This window comes from Cydia pomonella, chromosome 10 (genome assembly GCF_033807575.1).
Source record: "Cydia pomonella isolate Wapato2018A chromosome 10, ilCydPomo1, whole genome shotgun sequence".
NCBI lineage: Eukaryota > Metazoa > Arthropoda > Insecta > Lepidoptera > Tortricidae > Cydia > Cydia pomonella.
Genome location: NC_084712.1, coordinates 10716716 through 10731879, shown reverse-complemented (window position 1 = coordinate 10731879; position 15164 = coordinate 10716716). Strand labels below are relative to the sequence as shown.

Sequence of the window (15164 nt, the reverse complement as noted above, 5' to 3'; positions counted from 1 at the left end):
GAATTGCATAATTTCGAAAGTAATTATAGTTTAGTAGGTAGCATAGTAATGTATTTGCATAACAGGCAACCAGTATAATGTTCACTCTGTATACTATTTTATACTCAGAACGTTTTTTATTCATGAAAACCAACAGCATAATGTTGAAGGTGTGGTTTCACAATCAAACCACGGGAAATCGTTCATAAACTTTATTTGATTGAGTTTGCTGAAAGTTTAACAACACTGAATTACTAATTAATAAAAAAACATAAAACATTATATTTGCATGGAACATAATCGATTTTTCTAAGCGTCAAACTTACCTACATCCGTACTTTACGTCTGTCGACATATATTTTACCACAAAGCAGCGGCCAGTGTGAGTTGGAACCTTTGTGGTTCCTAAAGGATTCAGATAAACTTCATATAAACGCCTAGTGAAAATGAACAAGCAAAAATACAATTTCCAAGACATATGGTTCTCCCCATATGGTCGCAGTTCTACCTAACACTCCTCCTCGCTTCGCTCGTCGTCGTACCTAACGGCGACCAGCTTTAAAGTTGAATAGGTAGATTGTTGTATAATTTAATAGTTTGATTGACACCAAGTATATTTATCATAGAACACTATGTCACCATTCGTTAAAATTTTGTACTATATTTTAATTATTATACTAAATGTATGTTATAACAAGTAAAATTATTCCTAAGGATTGTTATGAAGAATGTTTTTATGATGATAGAGCATTCTGTCATTAAATTAGTATGACTAACAACTTTATATGTTTTGTTTTTATACATAATGTTTATTATGAGTTTCAATAGTAGTTAAATGAAATTATGCTAAAAGTTTGTATTAAAATTGAACGGCACCCACACAAAACACACAATATAAAAGGTAATCACGGTTTATATCTCGGTTGATTTAAGTCCAGTGAAACTAACAGTGAATCATTCAAAACTGTAAATATTTTTTTTTTAGAAAAAAAAAACGAAAATCCTGTATACATTATTATGTAGTGTTTTTGTATACCTGCCAAATGTACCTACACTTGTAAGTACGGATAAGTGCGTTTACGGATTAATCATTTCCGCTAAATTTTCCGCCTGGTTTTGAACACTAGAATTTATTATAGATAGATAGATAGATAGAATACTCTTTATTGGCACACCTCAGTAAAAATATACAAGAAAAATAAACCATTGATTAAATTTAGAGGCAGACAACTTAATTATTATTATTTCCGTTGGAACGGAAACTCAAATCCTGTTAAACAATGATAAAATATCTAATATACCTACAACCTTGCTGTCAATTTGACATGTAGTATATGTTTGTTGAATTGTCATGTTATATGTTTATGATAAGGTATTATTTTATTTAATGGCATAATCATGCAAATGTATGATAACATTGATTACCTACCTAAAGCGAGACAATAGGTACGAAATCTATTGAAATTAAACCGCAATCGAAGTGAATTTTTAAATTTAGCCAGCATTAATTTCATTATTGTAATACTATTTTCATTTATTTTTTAGAATAATATCTTTCTTTTCCCATGGAAATAGTATATTGAGTGCAATATGAGTGGAATAGCCAAAATTACAAACAAGAGTCATTTGGTTTTTATGAATTTTGGTTTTCAATTTAATATCACCCGTGTTAGTTTTACATCACCCTCGCAAAGAAAGAAACTAAGTTTAAAGCCAAATAAAACTTTAAATAATGTAGATTTATTCGAAAGATACGCGTCCTCCAATTTGTTTAATATCTATATATACGAGTATATAGCCATGAACGACACAGATTCAGCACAGGATCCACGTTTGAAAATAGTTTAAAATATTTGTCTCTAATATGCTCGGAAATGTTATGTTTATCTTATTGTAAAACCTTATTAAAATAAGCTAGGATGGTATAACGTGTCAGCAAGCGTAAAATCCCTCCTAGAACTCCTTTGTTATGAATGAATTCTGAAGTCCTCCGTAACCTAATATTCGAAATGGGTAAATTACATATGTCTTAAAGATTTAGTTATTTAGTCTGTATTTATCTAAATAACTAAATCTTTAAGACATACTCGTATGTAATTTACCCACACCCACTAGGCGGACTTATGTCGAACTTGTAACGAAAAGATATACAATTAATATCTAAATCGTATATTTATGATCTGTTAGCGCTTCTCGATGTAACAGGATGAACTGTATTACATTTTCCTATAAGTAATATTACTTAAATGCTTTCCATTGTTTCAGTACTCCCTGTTACAAACAGTAGTGGAGGCATGTCAGAAGAAGAAAAACTGTCAATTCAGCACGGCGCTGATGGCGGGGGCCCCTGATCCATGCCCTAAGGCCAGAAAATTCGTACGAGTGGCGTACAAATGTCGACCGTGTGAGTATTACCATTAAACTAGTTTATTTTCACCTTGTGTTTTTTTATCGTTTCTATTATTTTGAACTGCAAGAGCATTGCTGGACATGACATCCTATGCTTTCAACCTTGACAGGTATTTAAAAGTTAAATCCGAAAAGCGCCTCAGGTATGGATATCGGCAGGAGAGTTGAGGTGAATGAAAACAAAACTACACAGAATACTAATCGCAAACAGTATTGAATGAATGAATGAATGTGTAAACGTTACTTAAGCCCACGATAAAATAAAATAAAAACACGAAGAAACTAACTTCTAAATCTCGCTGTCATTACATGATTTACTATTTCTTCTCTAATGCCGCTACCTAAATATACTACAGTTATTACATTCAGTGCCTTATTGTTCCAATTAACAGAAAACTCTAACATAAACCCATTGCCAAAATTAATTTAAATCTATCAGACAGTAAATAAGTGGTTACCTACTACATTCTTTAAACAATTTAGGGTACTATTCATAAAACTATGTATATGGATATATTATGTTTTTTTAGTTCTCCGAGCACTGTTTTACAGCTCTGACACAATATAAACTAGGAAATAAAAACCCCCCATCACATTTGTTTATTGAATCTAAACTGCACAACGTCGACAATAAGACTATAGAAAGCTTTGGTGGCAAGCCCGACATGTGTTGCGGTTCCCTATTTCCTATGAAAATGCATTATTGCATAAAATACCTTATTTTATGAAATATGTATCAATTCTCTTCTGTACTTGAAGACACACGACGGCACATTTGGCACCGTACAAGGCAAACAATATATCATAACTATGTCCGCTTGAGAATAATTTCCAATGTATAATTTCCAAATTGAACGAAAAATTGGTATTTCCTAAATTGATAATATTGAGTGATCTAAAAACATCGGCCGCGATTAAATTATTTTGCGAGATAAATGCGTTTAGATGTGTCCAGATGATCGATTTCTTTGGGATTCCTTTTAAACTAAACTTCTTTATTTTAAAGAATACTACTAACTTAATACTGTTGTATAGGTACTAGTATCTTATCGTGGAATTCGAAAAAGTGATGCCTGATTCAATTAGTTATTTGCGTTGCGTTTATTTTATTGCCTACTCCATCTTTCTTTTACTTTGCAACGAGGCATCTTGAAAGTCCAAGCAAGAACTAACTAAAATAAATGAAAAAGAAACCACTGAAAATAAGCAGCCAGTTTAAGCTACTTTTAACAAGAAACCGTTGCTGAGTAGTACCTATACAATTTATTTACAGAGCCCTGTATGAACTTTTATTTACAAAGGCCGTGAATATATTGCATGTAAATCAATAAAAGCTAGCCAGGCGGATCTGCACAATCTTCCGGTAGAACAAAGAGAGATTCAATATCGGTCAGATAATGGCCGCAGTAACTTAGTCTTTATGAAAATAACAGGAAATCTGACCAGCCATTCAGTGCTCTACTTTGCGGGATGGATAATGGTCGTTACTTTATGTTTTTTTTAGGTTTCCCTAATCAACTAGGAATCCTTATAGTTTCAGGTATTTAGCAAAACTCTTTTTTAGCAAGTTACTGTTATGTTTAATATTACCAAGTATTATTTAGTCAAATGTATCATTTGGCATAACATATACTTCCCGTTTTAAGCTTACGATCCAATGTTTATTTCACATTGGAAAAATCAATTATTGCAGGTAAAATAATTAAATCTACGAGTAACAATATCTAACTTAACCTAAATACTTTCGGTAAGTAACTTGTCGCAGTTCGTTTACGTTGGGGTTACGGTTCTAACCTATCTTTTTGGCAGAATTTTGTTTCTGATAGAGTCACGCTTCTAACCTAGCCTCTCTGTTAGCAGTTCGTTGTGACAGTCGAAATTGTAACCTAACCTAACTTATCAATGATTAGTCTGATGCACTTTTTGTTTCAGGCAAGTTCAGGCCTTGCTATTAAATTATACAAACTTTCTTTGTTTATGTCATTACAAACTTCGATTTCCTGTATACTTTAATATTAGTAAAAGTAAATTACCATTTGCCAATCTTATAATTATAGTTGAGTACGCGAAGTGACAATTTAAACAAACATTATTTGCAATTGCTATAAAATATACCAAAAGAAAACTTTTGTTTTATAAACATTTTGTCAAAATAAAACTTGACAATGTTAAATGATGCCGAATTTCGTAGTTGTTCCTATTTTTTTATACGTTTTGTAATACGATTCTCTGGTATTCTTCTTATAATAAATTGGTACGTTTTGAAATATAAAACATATTTCTAGGTATTGGATGATGGTTAAGGGAACCATCAGCAAAATTTTATTTTTAATGAAATACAAAAGTAAACTTTGCTTATGTTACAAATGTTACAATGCATGTGAAATAAAACAATTTCATTGTTCGAGCAAAATGATTTAAATGCAAACAGCATTTTTTTCTTTTTTCATTGGTAACTGTAAAATACAATTATTTAAACAAATATTATTAATAGATTAAACTATTTGTAGTTTAATCTGTTAATAACAGTTATTTTGATAATTGTATTTTGCAGGCGTTATGATTACTGAATATCAATTACGTATGTTTACATTTAAATTGGTTATGTTACTTAATGCATGCTTGTGGGTTGGGGGTCTAATTCGAGGCAGTGTTGGATAAATATAAATGGTACGTATTCCACAAAATTTCCATATTATGATGCTTATTGAAACGCTATTGCGAAAAACTCTAAATAAGATAGTAAAAAAAAAAACCTGAAGTTTCAACAGTAAGAAAACGTTGACTTATTTTTGATGAATTCAGATTAGATTAGCGTTTGGCATCAATATCAAATTTTTCTACATTTTGTGTGTTGTGACAATTTTGCATGTCCAATTTGGGGCCATTTCGTGAGCTGTCCCGTACAAACGCAATTTAATTTGCATATAACCTTTTTTCACATCCATTGTGACAGAAAAAAAATCCTATATCTGAAAATCTTCAGAGGATTCGCGTTTTTACAGGACATTGGTACACAATTTAGTCAAATACTCCTTCGCTAGCAAGGTACGTGATAGAACTGATATCGATAATTACGATTGGCGCCCGTTCCTAAGAAACATATTATATAATACTTGTTATACTACCTGTCAACTGTTAAATAACTTATTTATCCCAAAGAATCCACCTATACGTCTACCACCAGTGGCACTGACATATTCGCTAGCGTTTGCGTAACTTTCTATGCATCTCGCTCGTACTCGCATATTACGAGTACTTATCGTGTAACGTTGCAAGCAATAATTGGTACAATTGGTGCAAGTAGCGCTTACTAGATTCAATTTACAAAAAATAAATACATAGTACAACTCATAAAAATTGATCTAGCTATATGTAGGAGAGAGTTTGTTATAGCGTAGTTTTTACTAGTGTCGATAATTTATTTATGAAGGTATTTACAAATTTGTTTGTATGTGCATACAAAAATTTTGTACCTATGAAGATGAGTAATCTGGGACTAAATTTACTTCACCAAAATGTATTTTTTCTTCGAGGGATTAATTTGAGGAGTTTGTTAAATCGCATCTACTGTTAACACTAAACTTGTATCTATGAAGTATTTATACAGTTAATAGCGTATTTTTATCTAGAACACAATTTATGTTGTGACAGACCCACATGAAAAGTTAGATCAAGTCTGATGAAAATATTTTTTTTTTCTTTCTCTCGTCGTTTTTAACCGTTTGCAATACCTATGCCCCTACCCCTTACCCCTGGAACATTGATTGGTGCCTCACGTGTAAATAAACTAGGGTATTTTATGGGTAATCTATAGGCGATAGCTACATACAATATATTAGCTGCCTCTCCCTTATTTATAGAATTGAGTTGGAAACATGAAATTTTGCTAGCACCTAATTTTCAAACGTCTTCATGAATATCGTTTTGATACCTAATTATCAAGTTGTTACCTAATTAATACTCGTATATTAATCGGTACACAATAACTCGGATAATTGCTACTCCTGCATTAATGTAGGTATAAAATGCAATAAAGTATTTATTGTTTAAATCTTCCATGACCGATGTAGTGACGCTGCAAGTTTTTAAACCCTAACAATTAAAAAAAAAATCTGGAAATGTTTGATTTTTCATAATCCCCGATGCACCGCACTTAAATGGCCGACAATAATTCAGCAGTAGAAAACAAAAGAGGGTTCAGTCTAATCGCGTGAGCGGGCGTTTTTATGAGCGCTCCTGGAAGTGTATTGATGTGATTTATGCCCTGTTAATAAATTCCTGGACGAGGTCGCCGCCCCGGGCGCGGCTGATAAGGTGCGGCGACTACTCATTAGGCCAAACTGTCGGGTTGAACGCCGCGTTACGCTTAGTCCACACTACACTTAATCATTTTTGCTGATTTCATAAAGCATTGTCCTAGTTAAGGCGACATACCTACTATTTACTATTTAAGCGCTGGTGGCCTAGCGATAAGAGCATGCGACTTGCAATCCGGAGGTCGCGGTTTCAAACCCCGGCTCGTACCAATGAGTTTTTCGGAGCTTATGTACGAAATATCATTTTATATTTACCAGTCGCTTTTCGGTGAAGAAAAACATCGTGAGGAAACCGGACTAATACCAACCAGGCCTAGTTTACACTCCGGGTTGGTAGGTCAGATGGCAGTCGCTTTCGTAAAAACTAGTGCCTACGCCAAATCTTGGGATTAGTTGTCAAGCGGACCCCAGGCTCCCATGAGCCGTGGCAATATGCCGGCACAACGCAAGGAAGAAGAATACTTACTATTTACTATCTATTAAGACAGCTTTACATGGAACTGCATTGTCAAGGTGACGGGTGTGAAGTGAGCCGCGTGTTGTCGTTTGGACACGTCAGTTAAAACCAATGGTATACTCAGCTGAGTCAGCATTAAAAAGAGCGGATCATACTATGCGTCGAAAGCATCTTCCTTTCTCTTAAATTAAAGCTTAACAAAGAGAGGTGTGCAGAACCGTATAAATGTAGAACAATTAGACCAACAGATACTTTTGAACGTGAACTGTAAAGATTTATCTCTATTTGGAAAAGTATTCCAGGGTGTCAGATAAATGTATCTGGCACGTTATTTTCGCTACTATACAGATATGGTAACTGTTATGTACCATTTTGTAACACTAGTAAAAATACCAGTATCAAACGCATTAGTGTAGTGTGTTGTCTTCTTGATCATCGAATCTACACGGGAGCCTAAAAATCCTCGCATTTTTTGGTTTTAGGTCCCTAATGAACATATTTTTCCCCTACGTATCCAATTCAATTGGATCGCAGCCATCGCGTATCAAATAACATTACTTGCAACGTTGCCTGTATCTATGGGATATTTTAAGTTCCGGATGGTGCCATAAAAATACATACATATATAGTTTTATGTCACGAACAGCTAACGTTTCATTTTACGTTCATAAAACCAATAGCAACATGATTGATACGCGCTAATGAAATTAGGTGAAAATAATTGTAATACGGGTATATAGGCTACAAGTTTAGTGTGAACGAGGTTTTATGTAGGTAATCTATTCCTGACGTCTCACTGATAGGCTTAGACTTCTTTTTACCACATAGTTTCATATATTCCACTGAACAGCTTATGTGAAAATGTCGGAAATCGTACCTACCCTGGGCTCCGAAGTAGCAGCCTTGGGCTGCAATTTAGATCAGGGTAAATGTTAAACTGAAAAGAAGATGAGAATTAACTTCTTCGGTTTTGGATTAATTTTTAAGGTTTTTTTTTCTATAAAAAAGTAATATCTATCTATATACAATCAAATTATTGCATAAAATATTTTGTTATTATTTTCAGTTGTAACACTACTGTATATGCCTACATTATAAAGTGAAATATATAAAATATAGCCACGTAAGCTGAAACGCGGGTTCGATTACGGCTACCGGTGGACTTGGCCATTTCAATTTTTCTCTAGTGTATGACATTTATTTCACTTTATCATCTATATACTTTAGATACACGTTAATACGTGACTTTCGTACATTTTCTTCAGAAAATAGTACATTTTTTACTAAAATATCATCGCTTTTCCCCGTGGAAACCGATCTCCATTATTATAATTAATTTCGAATGTTAAAAGCGAATTCTTTTATTTGACTTTCCCTAAGCTGAGATGATCATTATTATTCTTCAACAAACGTAATTTTATTCTAATATTATTTACCTTACCAACGTTTTTTGTAATAAAGTCATTGAACATTTATTTTTATTTATTACATTTAGGTACCATGAAATAAACATGTTAGACATGCGTTACTGAATGTTGTAGTCATGTTACAAAGGTTGAAAGTAACTACTCTATTTATATAAATTATATTTCTTCCAAAAATCGTCAGTAGAGTACAAGTTTCTACTTGTGTAATGAATCAAAATTTACATATTCCTAAAACTCTTGTTTCTATCTTTCAAAAGAAAGGAAAAAGTGCTGCACCGTAGCTAAGCTATTAATCAAGTGTGGGGCAGGAGATCTTAAGGGTAAGCTAACACAGAAGGCTTTTTAGAGAAGTAGGTTTAGTTTTTCTTTCATTTTACAAACTAATTTTATCCATTCGGAAAAAATATATCGAACTTCAATATAAGACAAAAATGGACTGTGTTTTGTACCTAATAATAGTAATAATTATTAATTAAAAAAAATTACAACATTGCGGCGAGCTGAAAATGTTAGAACATATAAACCAAACAGGATTTAAACCCAATGTTCCTTAGCTGGAAGCTATTTTGTTTTGTCTGTGGTTTTTTATTTTGTCAGTTTACAAACAAATGAATACACATATCGTTTTGCTGTCTGCGACAATATAATGTTTTACTCTATTCAATCCTGGTAGAATTCCACTCCAAACCCAATAGGTTTTGGGCCCAGGATACGCGAATAATTAGTACGTAAATAGTTTTCGGCAAAAAGTTCAAAAATTAATTCGAAAATGTCGTATGAAAATTTGCCGACGACGACCTCGTCTTCCACGTCGAGTTCCGGGATCGCAGTCAATTTTGAAAAGCTCAGTGGCATAGCTAACTATGGAAACTGGAAGTTTTTGATGCGTATGTACTTGATTCACGAAAATCTATGGGATTGCATACAGGAAGAGTCTACCGGCGTTCCCAAGGTCAGCGATGAGCGTCAACAACAAAGAACGCTTGCAAAAATATGCCTGATGGTGCAGCTGTCATCGTTTTCACATGTACGTAACGCAAAGACTGGATACGAAGCTTGGAACAATTTGAAAAATGCCTACGAAGATAAAGGGCTATGTAGAAGACTAGGACTGCTACGTACTTTATTTGGATTGAAACTAGAGCAATTTAAGGATATGGAGGCCTATCTCTTGAAGATCACTGATTTAGATCAACAACTACGAGACATAAATTCTCCATTAGATGATGATTTCCTGTCAGTAATTATGTTAAGTGGTCTACCACCAGACTATGATCCACTTATTATGGCATTGGAAAATTCTAACATTAAATTGTGCAGTGAAACAGTAAAAAGTAAATTACTACAAGAAAATTTACGACGAGACGATAAGACCGAAGAAAGTTCTATGTTTACAAACCGGGGTTCTAGTTCAAAAAGTGTCAACAAACATCCATCGAAGGTTAAGTGCTTCATATGTAAGAAACCGAATCATTATGCAAAAAACTGTCCAAACAAAGCCAATAAAAGTGAGAAACGCAGTGAGAAGACTGAAAAAGCGTGGAACGGAACGTTGCTAACCGCTTTGGCAGTTGACGTTAAGTCAAACTCCTTTTACATTGACAGCGGCTCAACTTGTCATATGTCAAACGATAAAACGTTATTGCAAAATTATGTTTTGGAAACTCCGCGTTCAGTAACAGTGGCGAATAAAGAAAAGTTGCATAGTGAGGGACATGGAACCGTCGAATTGTTGTTAAAAGGACACAGTGAAACTACGAAAATAAGCGATGTTGTTTACGTGCCGGGATTGTCAACAAATCTTATTTCCGTTGGCAAGATGGTAGACAAAGGACTCGAAGTGCATTTTAAGAAGCAGAAATGCGATATTTATTGCGGCAAAGATGTAATTGCCAGTGCTACGAAGGTGAACGGCGTCTATGAACTGGACATGACGAGTCAACCGTCACATGGATACGAGCTAGCTGCGGCATGTCACTCTGAGGATTTGGGTGAGCCAGTACTTAAGGTTCTTTCAAGGGATCAAGAAGCTGCTAATCTGTGTGAAATGAAGTCATCCCAGGAGTTGTGGCATCGTAGACTTTCACATCTAAACAGACGGAGTATGGATTTACTAAAAAAAGGTATGGCTAGTGGAATTGATTACACTAATGATAAACATATTTCCTGCGTAGCATGTCTTGAAGGGAAACAAAGTCGATTACCATTCCCCAAAAGGTCTTATACCAGAGCTACTGAGAAACTTGGTCTGATTCATTCTGATTTAATGGGACCTATGCCAGTTTCATCATTCAGTGGTAGTAGATATCTCTTGACTTTAATTGATGATTATTCTAGAATGACTTTTGGATATTTTATTAAAAGTAAAGATGAAGTATTGTCTGTATTTAAAACCTTTAAGAGTTTTGTTGAGAATCAAACTGATTTGAAAATAAAAGCAATTCGTTCAGATAATGGCACTGAATATGTGAATAAACAGTTCCAGATGTTTCTGAAAGAGCACGGCATCCAGCATCAGACAACCATACCATATTGTGCAGCCCAGAATGGAGTCGCAGAACGCGCCAACCGCACGGTTATGCAGGCAGGACACTGCATGCTGCAGGATGCTGGAATGGACCCGAGGTTCTGGGCCGAGGCATTGAATACAGCAATATACATTAAGAATAAGTCACCAAGTAAGGCGGTAAGAGGGACCACACCTGAAGAGCTATGGTCAGGTAATGAAGTCAATTTATCTAATTTGAGAGTATTTGGCTGTGTCGCCTATGCAATGATTCCTAGTGAGAAACGTAAGAAATTAGATGCAAAGAGCAAAATGTATGTATTTGTGGGATATTGCGATGGATCAAAAGGATATAGACTAATTGACCCTGAAAACCCGTCTAAATGTATTAAGTCTCGAGATGTACAGTTCTTTGAAGATAAAATGTATAAAGATATAAAACTGAATCAGCAAAATTCTACTACAGATGGCCAGTTACATTTAATTAGTAATGGCATGGATAATACTATTAGAAATGCAGATCCTTTAACTGCAGATCCTTTGTCAGCTGATCCTGTTGTGGAAGTATCTGAAGTATCTGAAACTGAACCAAGCACTTCTAGTTCCAGTTTTGTAGATGATCCTAATGATGTCACTTGGAATCCTGATATGACTACGGATCAAGGCTCTAGTGAGTATGAGGAAATGACAGACTCCGTTAATGCAGAGATTGCAATGACAGTTGCATGTCAAGGTGCTGAACCAAAGACAATTCATGAAGCGCTGTCAGGACATGATAAAGTACATTGGAAGGAAGCAATTGTGGATGAGTACAAGTCATTTGAAAAGAACAGAGCCTGGACATTGACAACATTACCTGCTGGAAAGAAAGCTGTAAAATGTAAATGGATTTTCAAAAAGAAACTTGGATTGGAAGATTTGCAACAGCCAAATTAACCATAGTAGAAGTAAACATATAGACATTCGACATCATTATGTGCGGCAAGTCGTAAGTGATAAAATTATTAACTTAGAATACTTGTCTACTGATCAAATGCCTGCGGATGTTTTGACAAAGCTTCTAGGCAAAGACAAACATTTTAATTGTGTTTCTAATCTTGATTTAAACTGTTCGGTTTAAGGGCAGGTGTTAGAACATATAAACCAAACAGGTTTTAAACCCAATGTTCCTTAGCTGGAAGCTATTTTGTTTTGTCTGTGGTTTTTTATTTTGTCAGTTTACAAACAAATGAATACACGTATCGTTTTGCTGTCTGCGACAATATAATGTTTTACTCTATTCAATCCTGGTAGAATTCCACTCCAAACCCAATAGAAAATCGCCTTTCATAGAAGGAGAAACAAAATTTTTAAAGAGTTCGTTTTTGAAGAGAAACTTCTTTAGCGGTGCTGTGTACTTTTTGTGATGGGGAAACATTTTTAAACTCGCGACAGGTCACGTGACCGACAGATTCGTCAGATTGTAAATTCGTAAGACGGACACTTGACCTGATCGAAAAACTCCATGATGGTTCTAGTAATGATGATGGTGTAAGAATCTTTGACATTATGGATGGAAGTTGATGTTTCTGAGAGATAAACTTTTTAATGTTAAATAAGTGTAATAGTTCTGAAGTGTTAAATTTTTAGCGTAATATAAATTGTCATATTTATGTACGATAGCGCAATAAAAATATTGTATTTTACCACATAAATGATGGTACTTTTAAACTGATAATTAAAGCAATTTGTGCAAAATTATTCCCTAACCATTCCAAAATATCAAAAATGCACAACGTTATATTCAAGTTTTCACTTCTGCCGGCACTCCCGGAGTACAACCCGTTGTTTTTTTTTTAAGAGTTTTAGTAGCTATAATTATATCTCATAATTAATATAAGTGAATTTGTTCGAAAAAAAAAATATTTACGACGAAATTTTATGGAGCATATAATGAGAATAATGAAATTTTATCTGAAACTGAAAATTGAACCCTAACATCTTAGCAGATGCTTATAATACCTCATTATTTGTGATTTTTGGCATACTTAGAATTGTAGTATCGGGTGAACTTTTTTAAATATTCTTTTTATTCTTTTTATTTATTAAAAAAATACTAAAAACTATCCACCGATCAGAAAAAAAAACTCAGGAGTACAGGTTCACATAAAAATAATTGACTTTCGCGCTTTATTCGTAATAAGGCGGGGTACCCGATTTAGGCTTCTCTCTCCTACTTAAAAAGAACCAGTAATGCCCGCTTCGATTCTCAGACTGTTACAACTGAGACGAATTTAACTTTTCAACAAACCCTGAGGGCTTACCGCAAACACCGAAGTTCGCAAATTGCGGGCACCTTCTCTTTTACTCCAAATAAGGCGCAGTTAGAGTGACAGAGAAATATACCTGCAACTTTGTGTTCTCAGTAGGCCCTTTGAAATCCATTTAGAATGTAAGGATGGATGTAAGAAGGATGGCAACCCTGGCTGTCAAACGATAAGCAGCTGATTTTGCTAGGTCCCTTGTAATTATTTTAATTTTAATGATATTTCATGTAATATTAAGCTGTTTAAGTGTGTATTAAATAGTTTTAACATTAAGTTTTATGTATACATAATAAGTGAAGTGCTTTAGTGACGTTTACGTGTCTTGTAATATCTCAAATTTGTAGCCGTTATAGGTTATACATTTGAAATCTGTGTTCGCTTTAAAATCCTTTCTGGTTGTTTTTATCACTAGTAATTACTAAGTGTGCGTATAATAAAGCGTAAATCATTGCACAGGGTTAGAACACAGTGTAGTCATAGTCAATCGTCACTATTTCATGTAAGTACGTACCTAAATATCACTTGGCTTGAGTAAGCGAATCCTTGTTTTTTTTGGGTTTAATATAATAAAAAAAAAACATCTACAATGCTAACCCGCAGAGCAGCCGCAGCGGCTCGCCAGCAGGAGACTGATAAACTCCAACTTACCTTGCTGGAATTGAAAAAATCCAAGGAATCTTGTGCTCAATTGCTTAGTGAAAGAGAAGACAGTGAGAAGGAACTATTATTAGTACTTAATAGCAATGATAAGCTGAAAAAGCAACTGTGTTCTTTAGAAACTGACTATAATAATGTAAATTCAGAGCGGGCCCAGCTTCAGGAGACGGTTGACAGGTTCACTGAGTGTAGTGCTGCCTATGAGCAGGCCCTGAAGGACATCAACTCTTTGGAGAGAGCACTGCACGACGCCCACGAACAAATCTACGAGCTACAGGAGGCCCAAAACAATGTAGCAGCAGCACACACTCAGACCTTATTCGAAGAACTGGTTCGGCCCGACTCTCAGTTGGTTACCGCACCAATTGAAAACCCTGTGGCCACTACAGATTTAGCCAATGATACCACCACACCACGGTTAGTTAGTTGCAGCGGAAACAAACTAAAGAAATATATTAAATTAAATAGACTTATTAAAAAAAAAACAAAAGTTGTCAAAAATAAATAAATTGTTTTTTAAAAAATTGAGATTTTGTAAAGTTAATGTAAGCTTAGTGGATAAGTTAGATTTATACTCTGCTCAGTTAGAACATAGTAAATTACAATATGAAACTGACACACAGACATTAAAATTAAAAGTTCAGAGTTTGGAGGATTCAATTAAATCCTTAGATGCAATAAATGAGAGTTCAAAAAAGTTATCAATGAATATTCTTTAGCCATGGATGATTTAATATCCCAAATTAGGCAAAATTCAGAGCGGGTTGAGTCTCTGACCAATGGCCAGTCATGTGCTTGTATGCAAATGAATGGTCATTCGTCGAGTCGAGCACTCGAGCCGAACCTGTGTGACAGTTTGACTCCATCACAACAAAATGATGATAGCTCCTTCCACACTACACAACAAAGCACACCTGAACCTAATGTCATTATGTACTGTGATGAAATTGGAAGCAATATGAGCACATTTTTAAACTATTACTTAAAGGGACTTAGTACAATCAACAATTGTCTGCCTCATAGTAGCCTTGAAAATCTCTCAAAACGAATTTTAAATGATAGTACTATTAATTCAAAGACAACACTGCTTATTCTTATGGGGAA

The 15164-nt window shown here is 34.5% G+C and overlaps 1 protein-coding gene across 2 annotated transcripts in view; it reads left to right on the top strand.

Annotated features, from left to right (window-relative positions):
- LOC133522081 (protein eva-1 homolog C-like) overlaps window positions 1-15164 on the top strand; it is a 73687-nt gene that overhangs the window by 25503 nt on the left and 33020 nt on the right. For both annotated transcript variants that reach the window (XM_061857285.1, XM_061857284.1), the window contains exon 3: window positions 2245-2383. In XM_061857285.1, the coding sequence (XP_061713269.1) occupies window positions 2245-2383 (139 nt within the window). The remainder of the gene's footprint in view (window positions 1-2244; window positions 2384-15164) is intronic.